At 37.5% G+C, this 21511-nt stretch overlaps 3 protein-coding genes across 7 annotated transcripts in view; 2 read left to right on the forward strand and 1 right to left on the reverse strand.

Annotated features, from left to right (window-relative positions):
* Window positions 1–8281, reverse strand: part of PTAR1 (protein prenyltransferase alpha subunit repeat containing 1) — a 45456-nt gene extending 37175 nt beyond the window's left edge. The window contains exon 1 of one of the 5 annotated variants that reach the window (XM_057305610.1): window positions 8089–8281. In XM_057305610.1, coding sequence (XP_057161593.1) covers window positions 8089–8174 — 86 coding nt within the window. In that variant the 5' untranslated portion in view covers window positions 8175–8281. Of the gene's footprint in view, window positions 1–7675; window positions 7986–8088 lie in introns of those variants that run through there. The other 4 variants (XM_026519343.4, XM_057305612.1, XM_057305611.1 and 1 more) reach the window with 4 other exon arrangements.
* Window positions 8282–12119: 3838 nt separating this feature from the next.
* MAMDC2 (MAM domain containing 2) overlaps window positions 12120–21511 on the forward strand; it is a 374048-nt gene continuing 364656 nt past the window's right edge. Inside the window, exon 1 of the mRNA XM_048218282.2 lies at window positions 12120–12207. The gene's annotated coding sequence lies outside the window, so the exon portion shown is untranslated. The remainder of the gene's footprint in view (window positions 12208–21511) is intronic.
* CFAP95 (cilia and flagella associated protein 95) overlaps window positions 12120–21511 on the forward strand; it is a 113057-nt gene continuing 103665 nt past the window's right edge. Inside the window, exon 1 of the mRNA XM_026519348.4 lies at window positions 12120–12207. The gene's annotated coding sequence lies outside the window, so the exon portion shown is untranslated. The remainder of the gene's footprint in view (window positions 12208–21511) is intronic.

A 21511-nucleotide genomic window follows, 5' to 3' on the forward strand; every position in this document is an offset into this window, starting at 1 on the left:
CAAGATGGTCCCAGACTTCAAAGTGCTGATAGTTTTGATGAAAACTGTATCAATATCTACAATAAAATGTTAACACTTTGCCACTCCAGGAGTATAAATAAAGTTTTGCAGGAAGCATGAAGCAATGCTGAGAGTGCATGTGAGCTCAACATCCAGTTTTTCAAAATGTTTCTGCATTTGTATTTGGTTAATGTGACATCTACCTAATGTGCTATTAGGACACCTAGCCACAGCCAGAGCTATCCCTAACATATGTCTGTATCTCGTATCTTCTGGTATGCAGGTTTTACTATATAAAATAGAACATTCAAAAATTAAACTAGAATTACAATTAAAAAAAAACTCAGCATAGGGGCGCCTGGGTGGCTCAGTCATTGAGCATCTGCCTTCGGCTCAGGGCGTGATCCCGGCGTTCTGGGATCGAGCCCCACATCAGGCTCCTCTGCTGGGAGCCTGCTTCTTCCTCTCCCACTCCCCCTGCTTGTGTTCCCTCTCTCGCTGGCTGTCTCTCTGTCAAATAAACAAATAAAATCTTTAAAAAAAGAGTCTTAAAAAAAAAACTCAGCATAATTATTTTAAGAAAGTCTGTTCTCTGAGATCTAATAACCACTTACAACACTTCAAAGAACTGCCTAAGTCAACAATATGAATGCTACAGTAACAAGAATAAACAAGAATAAAAGATCCTACATTTGGGTACAGTCCATTTGCTGGGGTAAGAGGGCAGTTACTTAAATTACAATGTAAAAACCTGCCTTGCTGATTATTTACGTCAAAAATAAAATGCCCAATTAATAATTCAGTACCTAAATGAAAGGACAGGGCCATCTGCACAAATAAAAAACACACTTCTTCAGTTGGGTACCATTCTTCCGAGAATTAATTTTAAAAAACAAGAATGCCTTGACACAACAGATGATCAATAACTGCTCCTGAGAGGCTGCTTATCATGCACTTCAGTGAGAATATTCAAATAAATCGTTGTCAAAGAATATCAGTTCTTGACTCTCCAAAAGAGCATTATCTCTGACTTCCTTCTAAGGCAGTGGGTCCAAGTCCTAGGTCTGTCAATATTTTATATATATAAATATATACATATATAAATAAATAAATAAGTATCATTTGGCCTCTACAGACCTTAATTTCCTCATGTGTAAAGTGGTGGAATTGCACTACATCTCTAAATAAGGGAAATGGACTGCTAGGTCTCCTCCAGCTTTCAAATTCTGAGAAACCTGACAGTTATGTCCATGGAAGGAGCCGTATCAGGGAGTATAAAGCACTAGGGAAAACAAAACATTAAATGTGACATAGTAGGATGTAGACGAAAGTGTTCAATCTTCCAAGACCCAGGGTTCTAGCTAGCCCCCGTTCTACCACTGACAGTCAAAAGGGAATGTGGCAAGTCACTTGTCATTGGTATCCTAATCTGAAATACAGGAATAATAATGCCTCTTAGGAAGAGCAAATATTACAAGGTAAAGAATGTGGTAAGCTACCAAGTGACAGGCAAAGACGAAATGTATTATCTTTAATTCATTTAAGGGCCTGAGGCCAACCAGAAAAGTTATTTAACAGATGGGAAGGTAAAGCAAAAACGTTAAGCCTTTGTCAAGTGATTTGACCCTAAAATACAGTGCTTTGCTGCTTCCTAAAAATATAACCTGTACTTGATAAAGATAGGTAGGTCAGTAAGCTTCCAAATAATAGTGTGTTTGACTTCAAACTTCTCCAATGCTGAGTCCCTCAGGTCATAGTCCACTTTTTTCCAGACAATTTAGAATAGGATTCCAGAATCATTTTAAAATTGGAAGGGACCTCATTCCCCCAGTATCTCATTTTATCAGACAAGGAAACTGAGGTCCACTGAGGTTAAGATGATTACCCAAGGTCACACTACTAATGCTAAATTAAAAATCTGGATTTCTTAATAGCCCAAAACCCATGACACTAAAGATAAAAACATCAGTGAAAGCAAGTAGGATTTAGATTAATTCCTTCTAGATTTTTGGCTATTTATTTATTTATTTATGTTTAAAAAGATTTTATTTGTTGTATTTGACAGAGAGAGAGAGACAGCCAGCAAGAGACGGAACACAAGCAGGGGGAGTGGGAGAGGAAGAAGCAGGCTCCCAGTGGAGCAGGGAGCCTGATGCGGGGCTTGATCCCAGAACCCTGGGATCACACCCTGAGCCGAAGGCAGACATTTAACGACTGAGCCACCCAGGCGCCCCGATTTTTGGCTATTTAAGTTCTAATTTTATATGCAAGAAAAGTTAGAAAACTGGGGGGAAAAACAAAAGGCTTTTTGCCATCCTTCTACACTACTGTTTAGGTATGCGTCCTTTTTTTCTAAGTGTTTTTATAGAAGTGGTATTTAGTGGACATGCTCTTCTACAATCCTTTCCCCCCCCTTTCTTTATTTTTATTTAAATTCAAGTTAGTTAACATACAGTGTAGAACAGGTTTCAGATGTAGAATTCATCACTTACATATAACACCTAGTGCTCATTACATGGTGCCCTTCTTAATGCCCGTCCTCCATTTAGCCCATCCCCCACCCACCTACCCTCCAGCAACCCTCAGTTTGTTCTCTACATTTAAGAGTCTCTTATAGTTTGCCTCCCTCTGTTTTTATCTTATTTTTCCTTCCTTTCCCCTATGTTCTTCTTTTTTGTTTCTTAAATTCCACATATGAGTGAAATCATATTCGTCTTTCTCTGACTAATTTCGCTTAGCATAATATACTCTATGTCCATCCACGTTGTTGTGATCCTACAATCCTTTAAAACTTAACAATTCACATTAAACATCTTCCTGTGTAATTAATTTTTATATTTTTAACGGCTGCAAGGAATGTGCTATAAATACCAAACACATCTCCGGTTATTTCCTTGTGAAATTATGTTACAAGAGAAATTTCTGACTTTTTTGCTACTATCAAATTATAGTCTTTTGTATTTTTAGGTTTCTGGCAATTTAGATCCCTGATATTTAACAAGGACCCTCAAATAACTACCTGCATCACCAACGTCATAGGATTATTAAAGACATGAAGGTTCGGGATGGTGAAAAAGTTCTAATATTCTCAAAGAGATACCATGATGCTCGCTTTTTAGGTTACTTTTGAAGGCTGCTCCAAAAAAACAAAACAAAACAGGAAAATGGAATGAACCAACACATTTACTTAAAAAGATCCTACACAGCATGGTACAGCTTTCTGAGTGCTTCACTTCACAGTGGAGATCCACTGGCTTCCAAATGAAGGTCAAAGTTCCTGTAACAAGGATACTGACTTTGTTCCTCATGTTTGGACAGCGTCTCTTGTCTGCACTTTTCAGAAGCATCATCAATTAGAGTAGGCCCACGTATTATTTTCAAAAGTAACATCGCCCAGTTTCCCTTTGGGGAGGGAAGAATGGTCCCCAAATACTAAACGGAATCCTGTAATATGGAGTGACCACACAGAACACATAGCCCAAGGATTCAGGAAATGGTTCAAATTTTCTTAGTCTAATAGTTATTTTGGGGGCGCCTGGGTGGCCCAGTCAGTTAAGCGTCTCACTCTTAATTTTGGCTCATGTCATGTCCTGGGATCGAGCCCCAAGTCGGGTTCTGTGCTCAGCACAGAGTCTACTTGAGATTCTCTCTCTCCTTCTCCCTGTCCCTCACTCTTGCTAGCGTTCTTTCTCTCTCTCAGATAAATAAAATCTTTAAAAAAATAGTTTTTTCCCCTTCAAACTGGAATTCTTTCTAGAATAACTAAAAAGTAAAGTTAGCAAAATATCTAAAGGAACTGACCCTTTCATATTGATAATTAAAACTTTGCCAGCGGTTAAATTAAGATATTTCAGAAACCTCAAAGGCTTTCTCAATTCTAAAGTGTACTAACTTCATGTATCACTGAAATGATATTACTGGCCTTATTTTAAAAACAGCTATAAAAATTGCTACTGTCTATTAAGTGTTGCGGGGCGTGCTCTGTGTTTCATTTATCTCACAGAATCTTATAAAGTAGGATTTTAACCCATTTTATAGATGAAGAAAGATTCTTATCTAAATCTACCAGTTACTAATTGACAAGCCAACATTCAAATCCAGGACTGTCAGATTCCAAATCCAAATTTTTATAACTATGCTATTATTTAAATAAATAAAAAATCAAGTGTAAGAAGGTAATTAAGACTTGTCGTTTCCTACTCTTCAAATTCAACTTAAAGATGTGCTTTTCCTTACTACTCCCTTACTCCAAAATTTTCACTGGGGCCTATGCACTGCCTAGGAAGTCTGTTTTCCCTGAGCCAACTCTTATCCATCCCTCATGTCCAATTTAATTGCAATTTCATCAAAAGACATTTGGAGCTTCTCATATAAATTAAGCCCCTCTGTTATTATTCCTTCAAAGTATCCTCCTTATTCTTTCAGGCTCTTTTCATATTCTGTGTGTTGATTTGTTCCACTGGGCCAGGGACCATGTGTGATATGTTCACCCCACTCCTAGACCTGCACATCTAGAGACTGGAATTGTATCTGTCAAATACTGGTGCTCTTTTGCTGAATGCATACATGGAATGAAAGAAATTAAGCCACATAGCCAAGGACCTCAATAATTTGACTCTACTGTATCTTTTCAATCATATTTTGCTACTTTGGTTTAATTTACAGTTTCTTGTGCAGGTCTTTGGCTCCCTCTCTGAGACTATAAATCCTACCCAGCCTTCAATGTTCAGCACAAAACCCACCTCCCTTAAGGGCCCGGGCCTAGATATACAAAGCCTTCCTCCGACGCCTAACACACTCACATTGCACTTGTTCACCATGCTGCCAGTCCAACCTTTATCACAAACTGCTTTGCAGGGTTAATTTACTGTTCACGCAGGTGGGTCTTACGTCTCCATCTAGAGCTACACTGTGCAATACAGTGGTCACTAGGCACATACGGCCACTATGTATAAGTTAACATTAAATAAATTTAAAATTCAGTTCCCCATTCACATTAGCCACATTTCAAGTATTTAGTAGCTACATATGGCTAGTGACTACCATACGAGACAGCACAGACAGGACAGTGTCTATGAAATATCACAGATATTTCTGTGCCTTGAGTATAAGACCTGTATTTTATACTTCCTATTCCATACAGTGAGGATAGTATCTACAACATCTCAGTTGTAATGAGATGAACAGTGAGAGTTCAATAAATATTTTAAACAGTAATAAAAAAATAACTTCATGGGCAAGAGACCTTTGACATGACTCTAATTACACCATAAACGGCTGTCTTCCACATTAGCACAGGTCTATACATTAAGCTATTGCTAGTCCGAGTCAAGCTTTCAGCTGTTTTTCCAATGGTATTCTCCAAGAGTCAACCATAAAAATTTGTATGGTATTTTTCAATTTATAAAGTACTTCACATTCATCATTCAGTTGGCCAATATGGTTTTCTGGAGATTACAGAAATTCAGGTTAAATAGAGGACTTAGCTAGTGGCAGCTAAGGGCCAGACATTGGTCAAGGTGATTTTCCTGTGTTCTCATCAACCTCACTAGATCAAAAGGAAATTGAGGTTGACAGAGGGTAACCTATGCACTTCTACCAGTAACAAAATCCACATCTTAACCAATGCAGGTTCGACTCCTCCTGGCTAGGCATTTTTACAGAAACAAAGTCAGTATGTTTAATGGAGTAGATATTGTCTAATAAAATTAAAATCTATCTTGTGTTTGAAGAAAAAAAGGAAAACAAAAAGTAAAGAATGAAAAACTTTTTCCCATAATACTGAAAAGTGTAATTAGGTAACTAACCTTTGAGATATACAATGCCTTTTCTTTCTTTTAACCAGAAATATAGCCTATTTAGTTTGGAAGTAAGAGGGCTAGTTTAGGGGAAGAAGTACAGGAATTTTAAAAAATCCAAACCATAAGACATTTTTAAAGATGCTGTGTAGTAATATTATCAAAGATATTGTTATTGTAGGAAATATATACTAAAATATGGCTAAAAATTAATATTAAACAATGAGTTAAGCTATTTAAATTCTTCAGACCTATATTAAGTATCGTCATTTCAAATTATTTCAAATGCTTCACTTATTTCAAACTTTTAAATCTTGAATGACCTAAATGTTTATTAAGAATTTTAAATTATGCACTGATAGCATATTAGTGACCTTTCACCATTAAAAATATGGTTGGGGCATTAAAGTCCTTTATGAGTTTCAATAAATATGATCCAGAAAAACTGAGATGTGTTCCAAACTGCGCTCCCAACCCACCAAGCCAGTGAACACTCAATCTGTTTCTTCAAATATAAAACACTGATTTTTTTTAAAGATTTATTTATTTTAGAGAGAGAGAAAGAGAGAAAGGGGGGGCAAAAAGAGGAAGAGGGGGGAAGCAGACTGCCTGCTGAGCAGAGCACTGATACAGGAGCAGGGCTAGATCTCAGGACTCTGAGATCATGACCTGAGCTGAAGCCTAGAGTCAGACACTTAATGGATTGAGCCACCCAGGCGCCACTGATGTGCTTTTTCAATCTACCTCAAAGAAGAGAAACTATGATTACTGTACTTATTAGGCTTCTTTCTAATCTCTGCTATAATTTCCTCAAGAAAAACAACATCAGTGATGAGAAAATAGGCCGTTCACTTGTCCAACTTTTTTTTTCTTGAGGTTGTCTCTTACTTAAACTAAAGCTCTCATTCTCAAAAAGGGACTGAAAGACTGATATACAAGGCATCAAAGCATTCTTTAAAAGACCCAGTACCCACTATGGTTACTGCCAGGAAATCATTCCAAATGATCTTTTAAAAAAAAGGCAGCAGTCACAAGGGAAAAGGAAGTGGACACTGTCAGAGGTGGCAGGTGTGTTTTGAGGCCAGCATCGTTTTTGTTTTTAATGAGGCACTATTACAGGTCTCCAATTGTGTGCCACAAGGGAGCAAGACATCTGTGGGCTTCTTAATTTTTATAAGCATCGCTTTAAAGGAAAAGAACACTTCATTTAAATCTAGGTTTGGTACCTATGGTTTAAAATGCATAAAAAACATAATTCATGTGTTCCAGTTTAAAAAATAAAATATTAAAAAAAAACTTCACAAACAGTTAGAAAAAGTGAAAATAATGTAAAACTGGATTCCATCTATCTTTCTTTTGGTGGGGTGGGGAACAGAGGAAGCGTATACACTCTTGCTTCTCCCTCCTCTTTTGTATACTGTAGACGTATCTTTTAATAGCTTCCTTTTTCACTCGTTACATTAAAGCAGAAGTGTCAGAAAGAATACAGTCTCTTCTGGTATCTTCCCGGAGTACTCCAAGTACCATGAAAAGGAAGGACGGAGGGAGGCGCGTGTCAGTGTAGTGATGTCCTACTTAGAGAGAGGGCAGCAGTGTCTGGATACGAAAAGAGTTAAAATGTTCCCTGTAACTATGAATCAGCTAATGCTAAAAAGTGTCAAGATTTCATGGGCTTTACACCAAACCCAACCTATGCCTACAGAAGCTACACTCTTGAGAGTGCTCTGTTCACCTTCAAAGCGCAATGTTTCATCGGAGTCCCTCCACAGTCTTGGGACAAATGAGGCGAGAGTCAAAAGCAGCCTCAAACTACCTCTGGCTAGTAAACTAGCCCATTAGAGATAAGATGATCGGTGACCCCCCCCCCCCCCACTTACCACCGGTCCGGGATGAACCTCAAAAGAGTTGTGTTTACAAAGCATCTACAGACCTACATCGTGTGTGCCGTGTTCCTTACACGGATGTAGGATGGGGACACACGCGTGAAGTCCTTCGAGTTGCGTGAAGTCCTAGGGAAGGGGTGGGAGGGAGACCGAGAAAAGTCGCTCCGTTGTGATTTTCCGAGGTCACTTCCAGGGACTCGCCCGCGGGCGCGTTCCGGTAGCGAAAAGCGGGCCCTGCGGCGGCCGACGACAGTCGGGCCCCGGACCTCGATCGGTCCCCTCCGGCAAGGGTCGCGCGGGCCGGGACGTGCCCCCAGTGGTCGGCTCGAGGCTCGGCCCCGCCCCTGCCCGCCCCCGGCGACCCCCCCAGGCGGCGGAGGCGGCGGCGCCGCCGGCGCGGGACTCACATGTGCGGATTCCTCCTGAAGGCGTTGGTGATGTCCTTCACCACCCGCTGCACCAGCACCGCCACCTCCTCGCTTGTCTCGGCCATGTTGGCGGCGGCCGCGGCGGCTCGGGCGCGCCTCCAGGAGAGCGCCGGGCGGCCGGCGGGAGTTCCGCGGGGGAGCGCGCGCGCGTGTGCGCCGGTTTGGCCGCGCCCCCGCCCCCGCCGCAGTCGCCGCTGCCGCCGCCGCCGCCGCCGCCGCCGAGCACTTCCGGGTCACGCCGGTGGCGGCTGGGGCGTGGCGCCCACCGCCCACCCGGGCTGAGGCAGCCTGGTTGGTCTCCGACTTTTCGCTGGTAGCCGAGGTTGTAAGCGTCCGGGAAGATGCTGCAGATTCCTTTGCAAAGTTATTTGAGGTCGCTGTTTTACACATTTTATTTTAATTTCTAGTTCACTGGGGGCCGAAGAGGGAGGGGTTCTAGAGTCACTCCTCTGAAGCCAGAGTCGGCGTGAAGCCCACCCCCACCCCCTTCCCAGCCACCCGCTCTCAATTGCTGTGGGAACCGGCCAGGTCCCGGGAGCTTCTGCAGGAAAGTTTGAGAGTGCAGGTCCTCCTGTGCTGTTAGTCCCTTGGCGTGTAGAGAATCTCTTCGCTTTCTTTGCCCAAACGGAGGGATGGCGCGGTCCACAGACCCTGGGGGTGAAGTGAGCCCAGTTGGACCGTGTTGGTGACCTCCTTTTGTATCCGCGTGCCAATTTCGGCCTCTCAGCAGCCATTTTCAAAAAAAGATAATTTTAAAAAATGTAATAAATGCATTAAAGGAAGGAAAAGGAAAATGATAGTTATTTGCCACCTGGATGTAGGGAGTAGACTTAACAGAAATATTTTTTTAGATTTTCTATGAGTACTTCACTTTGGTCCGTCATTTGGTGTGCTCTGAACGTTGCGTGTCAATTTTGGAGGCAGAAAACCAAGACCCTGACGAAGTTTGCACTCAATAGCCATTCACCTTGCTACAAATATTTTTTGCGAGAAAAGCTAACTTTCTAGTTCGTTTGGATTTTGAAATGCCATATATCAGATTTCCCTTCACCCTTCTGTGATAGAGAAATCTGGGTGCCTTAGGTTCAGTTATTTTTATTTAATCCTTGAGATCTGTATCTTTTAAAAACTTTTTAAAAGCAAGTTCGTGGTCTGTTTAATGTGAAATAGTGTGGAGCATTTGAAGTAGGATTGATGATTGTGAAACTAAAAACCATATATTGGTTGCAAAATTCGTAAAGCATTGAATGAGAAAGATAAATGGACGATATTCCCTGTGGGTATGTTGATAAAAGTTAGACCTGCTGTCTGGACACTGGCCTTCTGGTTTTAAAAGAAATGACCTAGAAGTTTCACAAAATCGTATAAAAGCAAGATGGGACAGGTTTGAATTAGTAAAATCAAGCAAACTTTAGTCTCTTGACAAGTTCTCAAAGGAGCAGTGAAGTGAGTGAATGTGTGTTTAGATTCCAAGGCCAAAGATTACTTCAAATATTCTACTCTTGAGAATGCCATACCAATTCTCAAATGGTTTGTGTTACAACTGATAAGTCTTCCTCTTCACCTAAAGCCTTGCATCCCTTCCTAATAAAAGTGGCAAATAAATCCTGACTTCTGGGGGCACCATACTCAAAAGTATAATTTTTTTCAAAGACTCTATTTTTATCTTAAAAATTAGAGAGATTTAAAAATCTCCCTGTAATGTATTAACAGGGAAAAAACCCAAACTTTACCCTTAAATCCTCAAGTAAAACTGATAATCTAGAAAGATAATTCCTCTGTATGGTTCTGTTTATGCCCTCCCCACATACATGCACCTAGATGTGCATACACCTTCTTTGTACTCATTTGAAAGGAATGAATTATATGGCTCATGTTTTTTGTAAGAGTTCACAAGTTGTTTCACCCAATTATTAAAGAGCTACTGTGTTTACAACTCAAATTTTTTAGAATTGGAGCATATTAGAATTGTAATCTAACCCCCTAATTTTGCAGGTAAGTAGGTTCAAAGAAGTTCAGAATTGAAATTCAAGAGACTTAATTATGATATGTATATAAGAATAGGATATGATCAATTTAGCATGATTTGTTGAAGGACTCAAAGATTTATATTCAGGGATCTGCAAAATAATGAAATATTGTAAATAGCTTAAATGCCTACCGTTGGCAATTTAGTAAATTACAGTAAGATGAAATACTATTTAGTTACTTAAAAGCACATTAAAACTAGAAGAATATATACCAAAGTCTTAGTGGGAGATGTATTTATAGGAGAATTTTACTATCTAACACAAAGAAAAAAGTACAATTTTGTAATTTAAGAAGAATTTTTAAAAGTATATGTTAATAAAAACATAGATCTATTTATTTGTTAATTATTTAACTATTTCTTACTCATATTTTTTTTAGAGATGTATTGATTTTTAAGTGACTTTAGGAGACCTCTAGTGTATCTGTGAAAATATTTTGACAATATACCCCTCCCCCCAGTCATGCTTTTCATATTTTAGAAGACTATTTGATGATGGGGAAAAGGTAGATATATAATGACAAAAAGATATACCAAAACAGCATACACGACAACCCTAATTATAGATATATATATAATAAATTATATGTTATATCAATGTAATCACATATACATCCATATAATAGACCAGGAGGATATAAACTGAAATGTTAATAGTTATCTCTGTATGATAAAATTACTAGAGATAATTAAGACCTATTCTTTATGTTCTTCTGGATGTTCCAAAATTCTACAATGAAAAACCTAACATATGTGTTGAGGGCCTTGGTAGGAAAGAGGACAAGGTGATTTTAATGACAAGCCAAGTAAATACTTTCGTGAAGAAAGGTGAATAAACTTACAATGTTTCCATCTTCACTTTATTGTTCTACTTATATCACTGTGATGTGTTGTTTATTTACTCCATTTATTTGAAGTCCATTTCCCATGGTAATGTGACATAGAGTGTAACTAGTACTAAACATGTTCTTACCATGTGCTATTATTACAAAAACAATGAAACAACAACAAACTTTCCACCACTGAGAAAGAGTAAATATTGTTTTAAATGCTTCATGATAATATTACATTGTAACTATATAGTTATAGTATGCCAAACTTCTGCCTTATTGCTCTCATAAAATTTTAAATCCAAGAACTTATTAACAAATAGAAGGGAAATAATAATGCTAGTCGAAAAGCTACAATATCAATGTCTTTTTATGAATTCTTAAGAAAAGTCAACAGAAGTAGTAATCATTTTTGAAGTTTTTATTAAAAGCCACTTCAGGAAAAGCGAATATAAATTAATAAATGACTTTTAAATAACATGTGCATTAAACTTAGGAGAGTTTTGGTATACCCTTTGCCTTGGTGTGTGAGTTTATTTTCCCCAAACCAAACTCCGTAGACAATCAAGTACTATTTTTTTAAAAAGTCACAAAACCATGAATATGAATGCCTTCTATTCTTACACTTAGTTGATATTGCTAGCCCTTCATTATTCTAATTGTTGAGATAAAGATAGGAAGATGCATATGGTATCATCTTTAAAGATGAGAGATATATATATAAATTATTACTTATTTCTGTGGATAAAGAAAGCCTCATTATGAGTAAATCAGTATTAAAACACAATAGTAAACCAAGACTAAGCTGAATACTATCAACATGAAACTGTTGTTTAACATTTTTAAAGAAAATAATTATACTGCGATTGTAATTAATCTCTAGTTAAAACATGAAGTTTTTTTTTTAACCTGAGGAAGTTGGTAAATGTTATCAAGATGCTGATCATAAAGATGACTTTAAATGACCAGTTAATGCTGGTATTAGAATCCCTGAGGATACAGAAGTGAGGATACTAGTTGCATAATAAAGTTTTTGTTGCTGAGTAAGTGATATTTTTTTTGACATTTGATAGTTTGAAAATGTCATCCTTTTGCTTTGCCCTCTTCTTCCTTCCTACCACAGAGGCCCAGGAGACCCATGATGTAATCTTCAGAAAAGAACAGAAGAAAATGTCTGAGAGAAACACAGAGAGAAAGAACCAGTCCAGGACCTGCCTGTGGAAACAGCTAGGGAAATAGGTATGTTTCCATGCTGCAATTAATGTTTCTCATGTATTGAAGATGTCAAATTGTTGTAGGAATTCTCTTAGTAATATGCCCTCTATTGGATGGTGAAATGAAAGAAGTTCCCAATTATGAGTACATTCTTAGGGCTCTTTTCTGCTTTATATTTTATTTATTTTTTGTTATAAATATTGCAATAATAAAAACCATAGAGTTAGGTTAAAAAAATCATAACTAAACATTTAGAAAGTTAGTAAATTTTCATTTTGACTACAGAAGAGGTTCAGTCTGAGACTTCTTCAGTAATTGCCTAAAAGTGAGAAAAGGCTGTACCTCCCCTTCTTTCATCTCACTGAAGTCAATGTTTTAGCTCAGAAATTTTATCACAAAAACATACCTTATTTCTCCTTTTCTTCCTGTTTCCATGTTTTAAGCCAGTGCTGAGACTCGTCAACATTAACATTAGGTCAAAGTCACCCATAGGAAGTGCTGAGCTTTCTTTGTTAAATGTTGAATTATGCTCTAACTTGCAGTATAGTATTTATAGAGACGTATAGTCCTGTAGTCTAACTTTTAAGAAAATGCCAAAGAGTAACTCCCCAATTTCTTCTGACTTTAGGCACTTTAATTTCTATGGTAGGTCTCCCAAATCACCATCGATGTGCAAAAAGGACAGTGCAAAAGATGGAATACTGGATTTATATAAGGAGAAGGCCAAATACCGTTCTTGAGAGGATGAGAGTCCAAGCAGTTGTACTTATTTATTCCACAAATTTTAGTGAGTGTTGCAGTGTATAAGACATTGTGCCAACTGTTGGGTATACAATGGTGAGAAAAGTGGATATTATTCTTGCCTTCTTGTGGGACTTACAGTCTGGTGGAAGAGATACACAGTATTCAAATTAACAGACAAATATATAATAGCAAATTGTAACACATGGCACAAAAGGGAAAAGCAAAGTACTGTGATAGATGACAACAGTGTGGAGTACGGGCAGAGCTTTAGACAGTGTGGTCAGGGAAGTCTGTTCTGGGTGGTGACATTTAAGCTGAGACATGAAAGATCAGAAGGACCCAGCCCTGTAAAAAGCTGCGAAAGAGCCTCACCAGCAGTGGAAACAATGTGTGTGAAGAAGAAAAGAACCTACATAACATGTCTCAGGAATTGAAACAAGGCCAAACTAATAACTTTTACTGACCTGACAGTGTTTGTAAAGTGATTTCAGATTCAGTCTTGCTGTCACCTGAGTGTCAACTGTGAGCATGATTGCCTAGCCTCAGTTTTTCTTCCTTTCTATATCATTTGTGTTTTTTATTGTGCTACACTGGGCAGCTCACCACGGACAGCTCATGTTGCATGGTTATCTGGTACCACATGGGTCAGGTATTTATTCTTGGGAGCCCAGTAGCAAGCCTAGAACTATTTCTTGAAAGGATAATCTTTATCAGTAGAAGAGGAATAGGTTTTTTCCCCCCACACCCTAAGGGTATTGACATGGTTTTTCCCCCTACCACTGGGTCTTTGAGTCATATGGCCGAAGATCAGGTTGCCTGGAAATCTGGGATCCATTCAAAACTATGAGTTACTCAGTAAATTGCTTAAACTAGAACATTCAAATAGAGGAAATGTTTCTTCCTGAATCCAAAGTGACCCATGTGTCTCTTTCTCAGTGGTGGAGTATAAAAGATGAAGCAACTTGCCCTTCACTTTGGCAGAGATATTGTGATGTGCCTCAGACGGCTGAACTCTTAGCAACTTCACTGTGATGGCAGTCCCCTGAATGTTTTAAGGGTTTATCTTCCATTCTCTGTCATATGTGTTTTTACCAGGGACTGTAGAATATTTGCTACTTACTAAACATGAAGTCAAATACCTCAGAGGAAAGAAGGACTAAAACTATCATTGCATATTCATAGACTCTTGTATTTTTTCTTGTTGCAAATGCCAAATGTAATTAACAGTTGTCTAATTAGTTCAGTATCTTTATCCTTCCACAGAATATCAACTTCACAAGGGCTAGAACCCTGTTTATCCTGTGTGGCGCAGTATCCCTGTGCCTTGCCTGGGGCTCTCGATTAATACTTAAATAAATGGATAGAAGGATGGGGAAAATAGGAGAGGACAGAATAACCAACACAGAGTATAGATGCAGTAAAGAAGTAGTAGAGGAAGTCAGGTAGGAATTTAATCAGAGGCTTATTATGAGGAAACTTGAGGCCATATTTTGCAGTTGAAATTTCTCTGAAAGGCGGCAGGGAGCCATTGAAGGAGTTTATGCTTCCTTGTTGACATCCACTCATTCTTCGAGAGTGCTCCTTACTTTATACTTGGTGTAGTTATCCATGCATATGTCAATAAGCACACATATTTGTCCATATGCATTTTGAGTTTTATCTCATGATACAATGAGAGAATCCGTTTCATTTTTAATTTTGTTTTCTGAGCACCTGGCATGTTACCTGAACACAGTGGGCCCTTCAGCATTTGTTAAATGAATAAATAAAGGTGCAGTTAAAGTGCTGCCTCCACTATGAAGCCTTCTTTGATCACCCAGCTGGAAATGCTTTCCTATGTTCTTAAACTCAAGTCCATTGTACTTGGTGTAGTCTTTGCTTTTCATATATTGCCTTGTTTAATGGGATTGTCAACTTCATTTTTGTATCCCAACAATATAGTACAGTTTTTTCGATGAGGCAGACATTAAGTATATATTTACCGGTTGGAAAGAGGAAAATATGTTTACTCTTTTATTGTTAATGTTATGGATAGCAAAGAATTATGCAACAAAAATCATAACTCTTAAAATTTATCATTCAGTTGTTATAATTTCCATACATTTATTTTATTCTATAATGTTATTTTCACAAATTGGGTGGGTGTGAGTGGGGTAGGAAAAAGTTATAAATCATGTAAGTCTTTTTTAAAACAATTTTTAACAATCAATACCATAAATTTCACCCTTTTAAAGTGTAAAATTTAGTTGTTTTTAATATAGTCAGGAGGTCATACAACCATGACCATTATGTAATCCAGAGCATTTTCCTCACCCCCCTGTTGAATCCGGTTCTGGTGTAGCTATGTCACCTCAGATTTGCGGGGGGGGGTTGTTTGTTTATTTTCTTTCATTTTAGCATGCCTTGTAATCTTTTGTTGAAAACTGAACATGATCTGTGGGATAATTGAAACAGAGGGAAATAGGCCTTAAGTTAATTGTGGTTACGAGCTGGGCTGTATGTCATGTTATAGCTGTAGGTGCCACAGGATTCAGTTTCCTCAGATGTACTTTTATTTTTTTCTCCCTTGTTGTCTTAGGTTTCCCTAAGAATGCCTTCTTAAATAGAATCTGTGTCTCTCCACTCTTTTGGTTATGATTCACTATTACTATACTGGAGCCCTGTTGATTTGCTAAGGTGTCGTGGGAGAGGAATTGTTCTATAATTTTATGAATGACTGTCAACCTTTTAGTAAGGACCTGACCCCTTGGGCTGTGACTTTCAGAAGTACTCCTTAGCTTTTTGCTTTTTTCCTCTTAGGTTAAATGGGGGAGGGGCTGGAATTGGCTAATTGCCCTTCCCTAGGTCATATAAGGGTGGAGAAACACCATTTTTATTTGGAGCATTGGCCTTTATTACAGAGAATGCTTTGAGTTTGTTTCAAAATGGTTACTTAATCCCTCCCTGTGACTAAAATGGGCAGGTGTTTTGGGGGATAATTGCCATGAGAACCTGGTGGGGTTCCTTGAGGTAAAGCCCATAAGAATGTTTGGGTTCCCCTAAGATTGGGTCCCCAGGGAATTTCTCAATCACACTCAGCCTCCAGCTATTTGTCAAGTTTATCAGTGAAGTATTCATAGTGGTTTAAGACTTCAGCATCTTTTGCTCCAGGTAAGCTGATCTCAGATGTGCTTCTTTGTGTTTGGCTGTCTCTCAGATTTCTGGGTGACAGTTTGTCCTGTGATCTTAATTATCTGATGGGTCTAAGAAAAGACGTTTGTTTCTTTTCACCTTTCATCTTGTTGTAAAGATGGGAGTGAAGACTTCCAAGCTCTTTACATGTTGAAGCTGAAACCAGAAGTCTTCCAGACTTTTTGTTAAAGTACTAAATAGAACATATTTTAGACTTTGTGGGATTGTATGGTCTCTGTTCCAGTTACTCAGCTCTAATGTTGTAGTTTGAAAGTAGCTATAGGCAATACACAAATAAATGGGAATCTGTGTATTGTTTTTCTGTTATTTCACCTATTTCTGCTCTAATCTTTACTTCCTTCTGCTTATTTTGATGTAATTTTCTCTACTTTTTATACTTTGTTAATGTGGAAGTTTAGGTTATTGATGAGATTTTTAAAATATATATTGGGATTTATGCTATATGTTTTCCTCTAAGCACTGTTTTAGCTGAATCCCATAAGTTTTCAGCATGATGTGTTTTCATTTTCATTCATCTCAGGTTATTTTCTAATTTCCCTTTTCTTTGATCTGTTGATTAAGAGTGTGTTGTTCAACTTCCACATATTGTGGATTTTTCTAGTTTCTGTTATGTCTTATCACATTCAGTAACATTCTGTTACTTATGTCTTATCTCATTACAGAGAATATACTTTGTATGATTTTCATATTATTAACTTTATTGAAGCTTCTTTTATGGCATAACATAATGGTCCATTCCAGAGAATGTTCCTTGTACTCCTGAGGAAAATATGTATTGTGCTGCTGTTAGGTAGAGTGTTCTATAGTTATCTATTGGGTCCATTTGGTTTATAGTGTTAATTTAAGTGTTCTGTTTCTTTGTTGATCTTCTTTCTAGTTATTCTTTTTAGTTTTTTTTTTTTTAAGATTTAATTTTTTAAAATAATCTCTACACCCAACCTGGGGCTCAAACTTACAACACCAAGATCATGAGTCACATGCTCCACTGACTGAGTCAGCCAGGCACCCCTCTATTTGTTTTTTTAATTTAAAGTCGGATGTTGAGGGCACCTGGGTGGCACAGTCGGTTAAGCTGCTCACTCTTGGTTTCAGCTCAGTTAGTGATCTCAGGGTCATGAGATTGAACCCTGCACTGGGCTCTGCACTTAGCTCAGTCTGCTTAAGATTCTGTCTCCCTCTCCTTCAGTCCCTCCCCCACTCACACACACACTCTCTCTCTCTAAAATAAATCTTTAAAAAAAAATAAAGTGGTATATTGATTTCTCTATTATTGTCATTTTCTTTTAATTTTGTCGGTTTTTGCCTCATGTATTTTGGGGCTTTGTCAATAGGTGCATATATGTTTATAATTGTTATATCTTTTTGATGGATCAGACCTTTTATCATTGTAAAATATCCTTCTTTGTCTCTAGTAACAAATTTTGTCTTAAAGTCTCTTTTTTCCTGATATTATATAACCACTCCAGTTCTCTTTCACACACAGTGTATCATTTCCCATTCTTTTCCTTTCAAGTTATATCTTTGAATCTAATGTGTGTGTCTTTTATATAGACGGTATAGAATTGGGTTATGCTTTTTAAAAATAAAATCCATTCTTCCAATCTCTGCCTTTTAGTTGGAGATATTAGTCAGTTTACATAAATGTAATTACTGATAAGGAATGATTTATATCTTCATTTTTTTTCTATATGTTTTATGTCCTTTTGTTCCCTTGTTCCTCCATTATTGCCTTCTTTTGTATTAGATATGATTTACCATTTTAATTAGCTGTCATTTTTTTATTGTAGTTGTTTTTTGAATTTTATTTTTGTTTGGTTTCCTAGGGATTACAATTAAAATCTTGCCTTATAACAGTATAGTTCAAAGTAAAAACAATTATAGTAGGGTACAAAAACTTTACTCTTATATATTTTCACTCCTCCTTCCTTCTTTGTGCTGTTACTGTCATACATATTATATCTCTATATATTGTATGCCCATTAGCACTGATTATAATCATTCCTTTATGCAGTTGTTTTTAAAATCAGATAGGAGATATAAAAACAGAGTTCCAAATTTATTTATTTATTTATTTATTTATTTATTTTTAAAGATTTTATTTATTTATTCGACAGAGAGAGACAGCCAGCGAGAGAGGGAACACAAGCAGGGGGAGTGGGAGAGGAAGAAGCAGGCCCATAGCGGAAGAGCCTGATGTGGGACTCGATCCCGCAACGACGGGATCACGCCCTGAGCCGAAGGCAGATGCTTAACCGCTGTGCCACCCAGGCCGCCCCCAGAGTTCCAAATTTAAAATACATTTATACTGATTTTATATTCACCTATCTGTTTTTACATTTAGTTGTCTTTACTAGTGCTCTTTATTTCTTCATGTGGACTTGGGTTGCTGTCTAGTGTCTTTTCATTTCAGCCTAAAAGGACTCCCTTTAATATTTCTTGTAAGGCAGGTCTGTTTGTGACAAATTCTGTTTTATACTGCTTCAAATACCTCATAACAGTGTATTCCCAATTCCTCCTGTCCCATATAGCATTGCTGTTATTCATTTCACTCACCTATAAGTGATAATCACCTAATACACTGTTGCTATTATTTTATTGGACAAGCTGTTACCTGTTAGCTCAAATAAGAAATAAGAGACAGAAAAGATTTTGGTCTCACTTATTACTTTTCTAAGGCTCCTACTTTATGTAGATCTGAGTTTCTGACCTGTGTCATTTTTTTTTTCTCTCTGAAGAACTTCTTTTAACTTGACAGATTCCCTCAATATCTGTTTACCTAAGAAAGTATTTACTTCTCCATCACTTTTGAAGGATAATTTCACTGAATACAGAATTCTAGATTGGTGGGTTTTTTTTCAACACTAAATATTTGACTCTACTCTCATCTTTCTTGCATGGTTTCTTAAGAGTAGTCCAATGTAATTCTTATCCTTGCTCCTCTACAGGTAAGGTGGGTCTTGTCCTCTGGCTTCTTTCAGGACTTTGTCATTGTCTTTGATTTTCTACAGTTTGAGTATGATATACCAAGATATAGACTTTTTTTTTTTTTGTATTTATCTTGCTTAGTGTTCTCTGAGACTCCTGAATCTGTGGTTTGGTGTCTATCATTCATTTTGAAAAATTCTCAGCCAACCTATCTTCTATTGTTCCTTTGACTCTTTCTTCCCTTTCTGATATTACTAGTATGTGAATGTTATATCTTTTATAATTGTCCCACAGATCCACTATAACAGTCCAATATTTTGAAATGTCCAGAAAACACTTTTTCTCAAGAATAAAGGAAATCAAAAGCTAGATTCAGGAACCTCAGTTCTACATCGTGTCTTTAACCATCCATCCATCCATCCATCCATTCAACATGTATTTTTATTGAATATCTACTTCGTTTCAGTTCTCTGAGTGCCTTTATTTAATAACATGGCCTTGTATGCATTATGTTCCCTTAAGTATTTCCCAGCAGTGACAACTTCGTCACTTTGGTAATGAATGAAGAATTGATCATTTGATCTTTTGTTGTTCATTTCCAGGATTTAACAGAAACCATTTGGAAGAAAAAACATGTAAAAGCCTGCAAGGGCATTTTCAGCTTTCTTGTGGAAAGAGATAGATGTAGAATTGATGATATTACTATTTACTATTATTGCATTTTGCTTTTTTTTTTTTAAAGATTTTATTTATTTATTTGACGCAGAGAGACAGCCAGTGAGAGAGGGAACACAGAAGGGGGAGTGGGAGAGGAAGAAGCAGGCTCCCAGCGGAGGAGCCTGATGTGGGGCTCAATCCCAGGACTCTGGAATCACGCCCTGGGCCGAAGGCAGACGCTTAACAACTGAGCCACCCAGGCGCCCCTGCATATTGCTTTTGAAGGAGAAGTGATTGTGTGGTCATCAAAATCCATCAACAAGTAAAAAGTAAGGACTATGCATTCAGTGCAGGTTACACAGTTTTAGTTGTGATGAAGAACTCCAGTGAAGGTGAAATATGTTTATATATTTTAATGACTTACCATTAAAAGGACCAGTTTAAAAGAAAAATATGACCACCACCACAGATGGCTTAATTTTACCCCTTGAACATAGTTCTTTATGCCATATGGAGAATCATGCATGAACAAGCAGCTCATTCTTCAGTCTGGAATAGTCCTAGCAAAAGGGAAGTCTTAATAGGAACAATATGTATTAATAAAGAACACAAACACACAATTGCTAAATATTTTGACTTACATTCTTGGCTCCAAATTGCTACATTGGGAAAGCTTTTATTATCTGTGAATATTCCTATAGTCTGAGGGGTTAAGAAATAGTATGCCTAAGGATGGCGCTCCCTGTGGCCAGGACAAAGTAGATTACCTTTCTAGTGTTGCATTTTACAAAAAAATAACTACAAATTCTAGGGTATCCTGCTTTATGTAATAGAATATCCCTGGAAATGTTGCATATAACTGAGCTTTTACATGATGAAAAACATCTTAAATATTCTGTTGCAGAACTTAAAAAAACCTGTAATGAGTCCTTTTGAGTCTATGGAATTACTAATAATTTCTCTCCCTGTGGGCTTTGTTTTTTTAACTTCTAGAAGAAAATATAGGGAAAAAGCTTGTTGACATTAGTCTTGGCAATGCTTTTCTAGATATGACACCCAAAGCACAAATAACAAAAGCAAAAATAAACTAGTGGGACTAAAAAGAAAACAAGCAACAAAACAAAAAGATAATTTACAGAATCGGAGAAAATATTTGCAAACCACATATCAGATAAGGGGTTAATATCCAAAATATATAAGGAACTCATACAATTTAATAGCAAAAAAAAAATCTATTTTAAAAATGGGCAAAGGACCTGGATAGACATTTTTCCAAAAGAAGATATTCAGTGGGTGCATCAAAAGGTACTGAGCATCACTAATTAACAGGGAAATGCAAATCAAAACCACAATGATATATCACCTCTCATCTATTAGAATGGCTGTTATTAAAACAAGAAGAGTTAAATATGAAGAGGATGTGGAGAAAAGGGAACTCTTGTACACTGTTGGTGGGAATGTATATTGGTGCAGCCACTATGGAAAACAGTATGGAGGTTCCTCAAAAAATTAAAAATAGAACTACTATATGACCCAGCACTTCCATTCTGGGTATATATCCAAAGGAAGTGAACTCACTTTCTCAAAGAGACATCTGCACCCCTATGTTTATTGTCGCATTATTTACAATAGCCAAGACATGGAAACAACCTTAGTGTCCATTGATGAACAAAATATGGCGTATATATATTTCATTATATATATATGGAATATCCTAGAAACAGAAAAACAGAGTAGATTGGTGGTTGCTAGGGGTGGGGGAAATGGGTGAAGGTGGTCAAAGGGTACAAACTTTCATTTCTAAAATGCA

The sequence above is a fragment of the Ursus arctos genome, unplaced genomic scaffold, assembly GCF_023065955.2.
Source record: "Ursus arctos isolate Adak ecotype North America unplaced genomic scaffold, UrsArc2.0 scaffold_33, whole genome shotgun sequence".
In the NCBI taxonomy this organism is placed as follows: Eukaryota; Metazoa; Chordata; class Mammalia; order Carnivora; family Ursidae; genus Ursus; species Ursus arctos.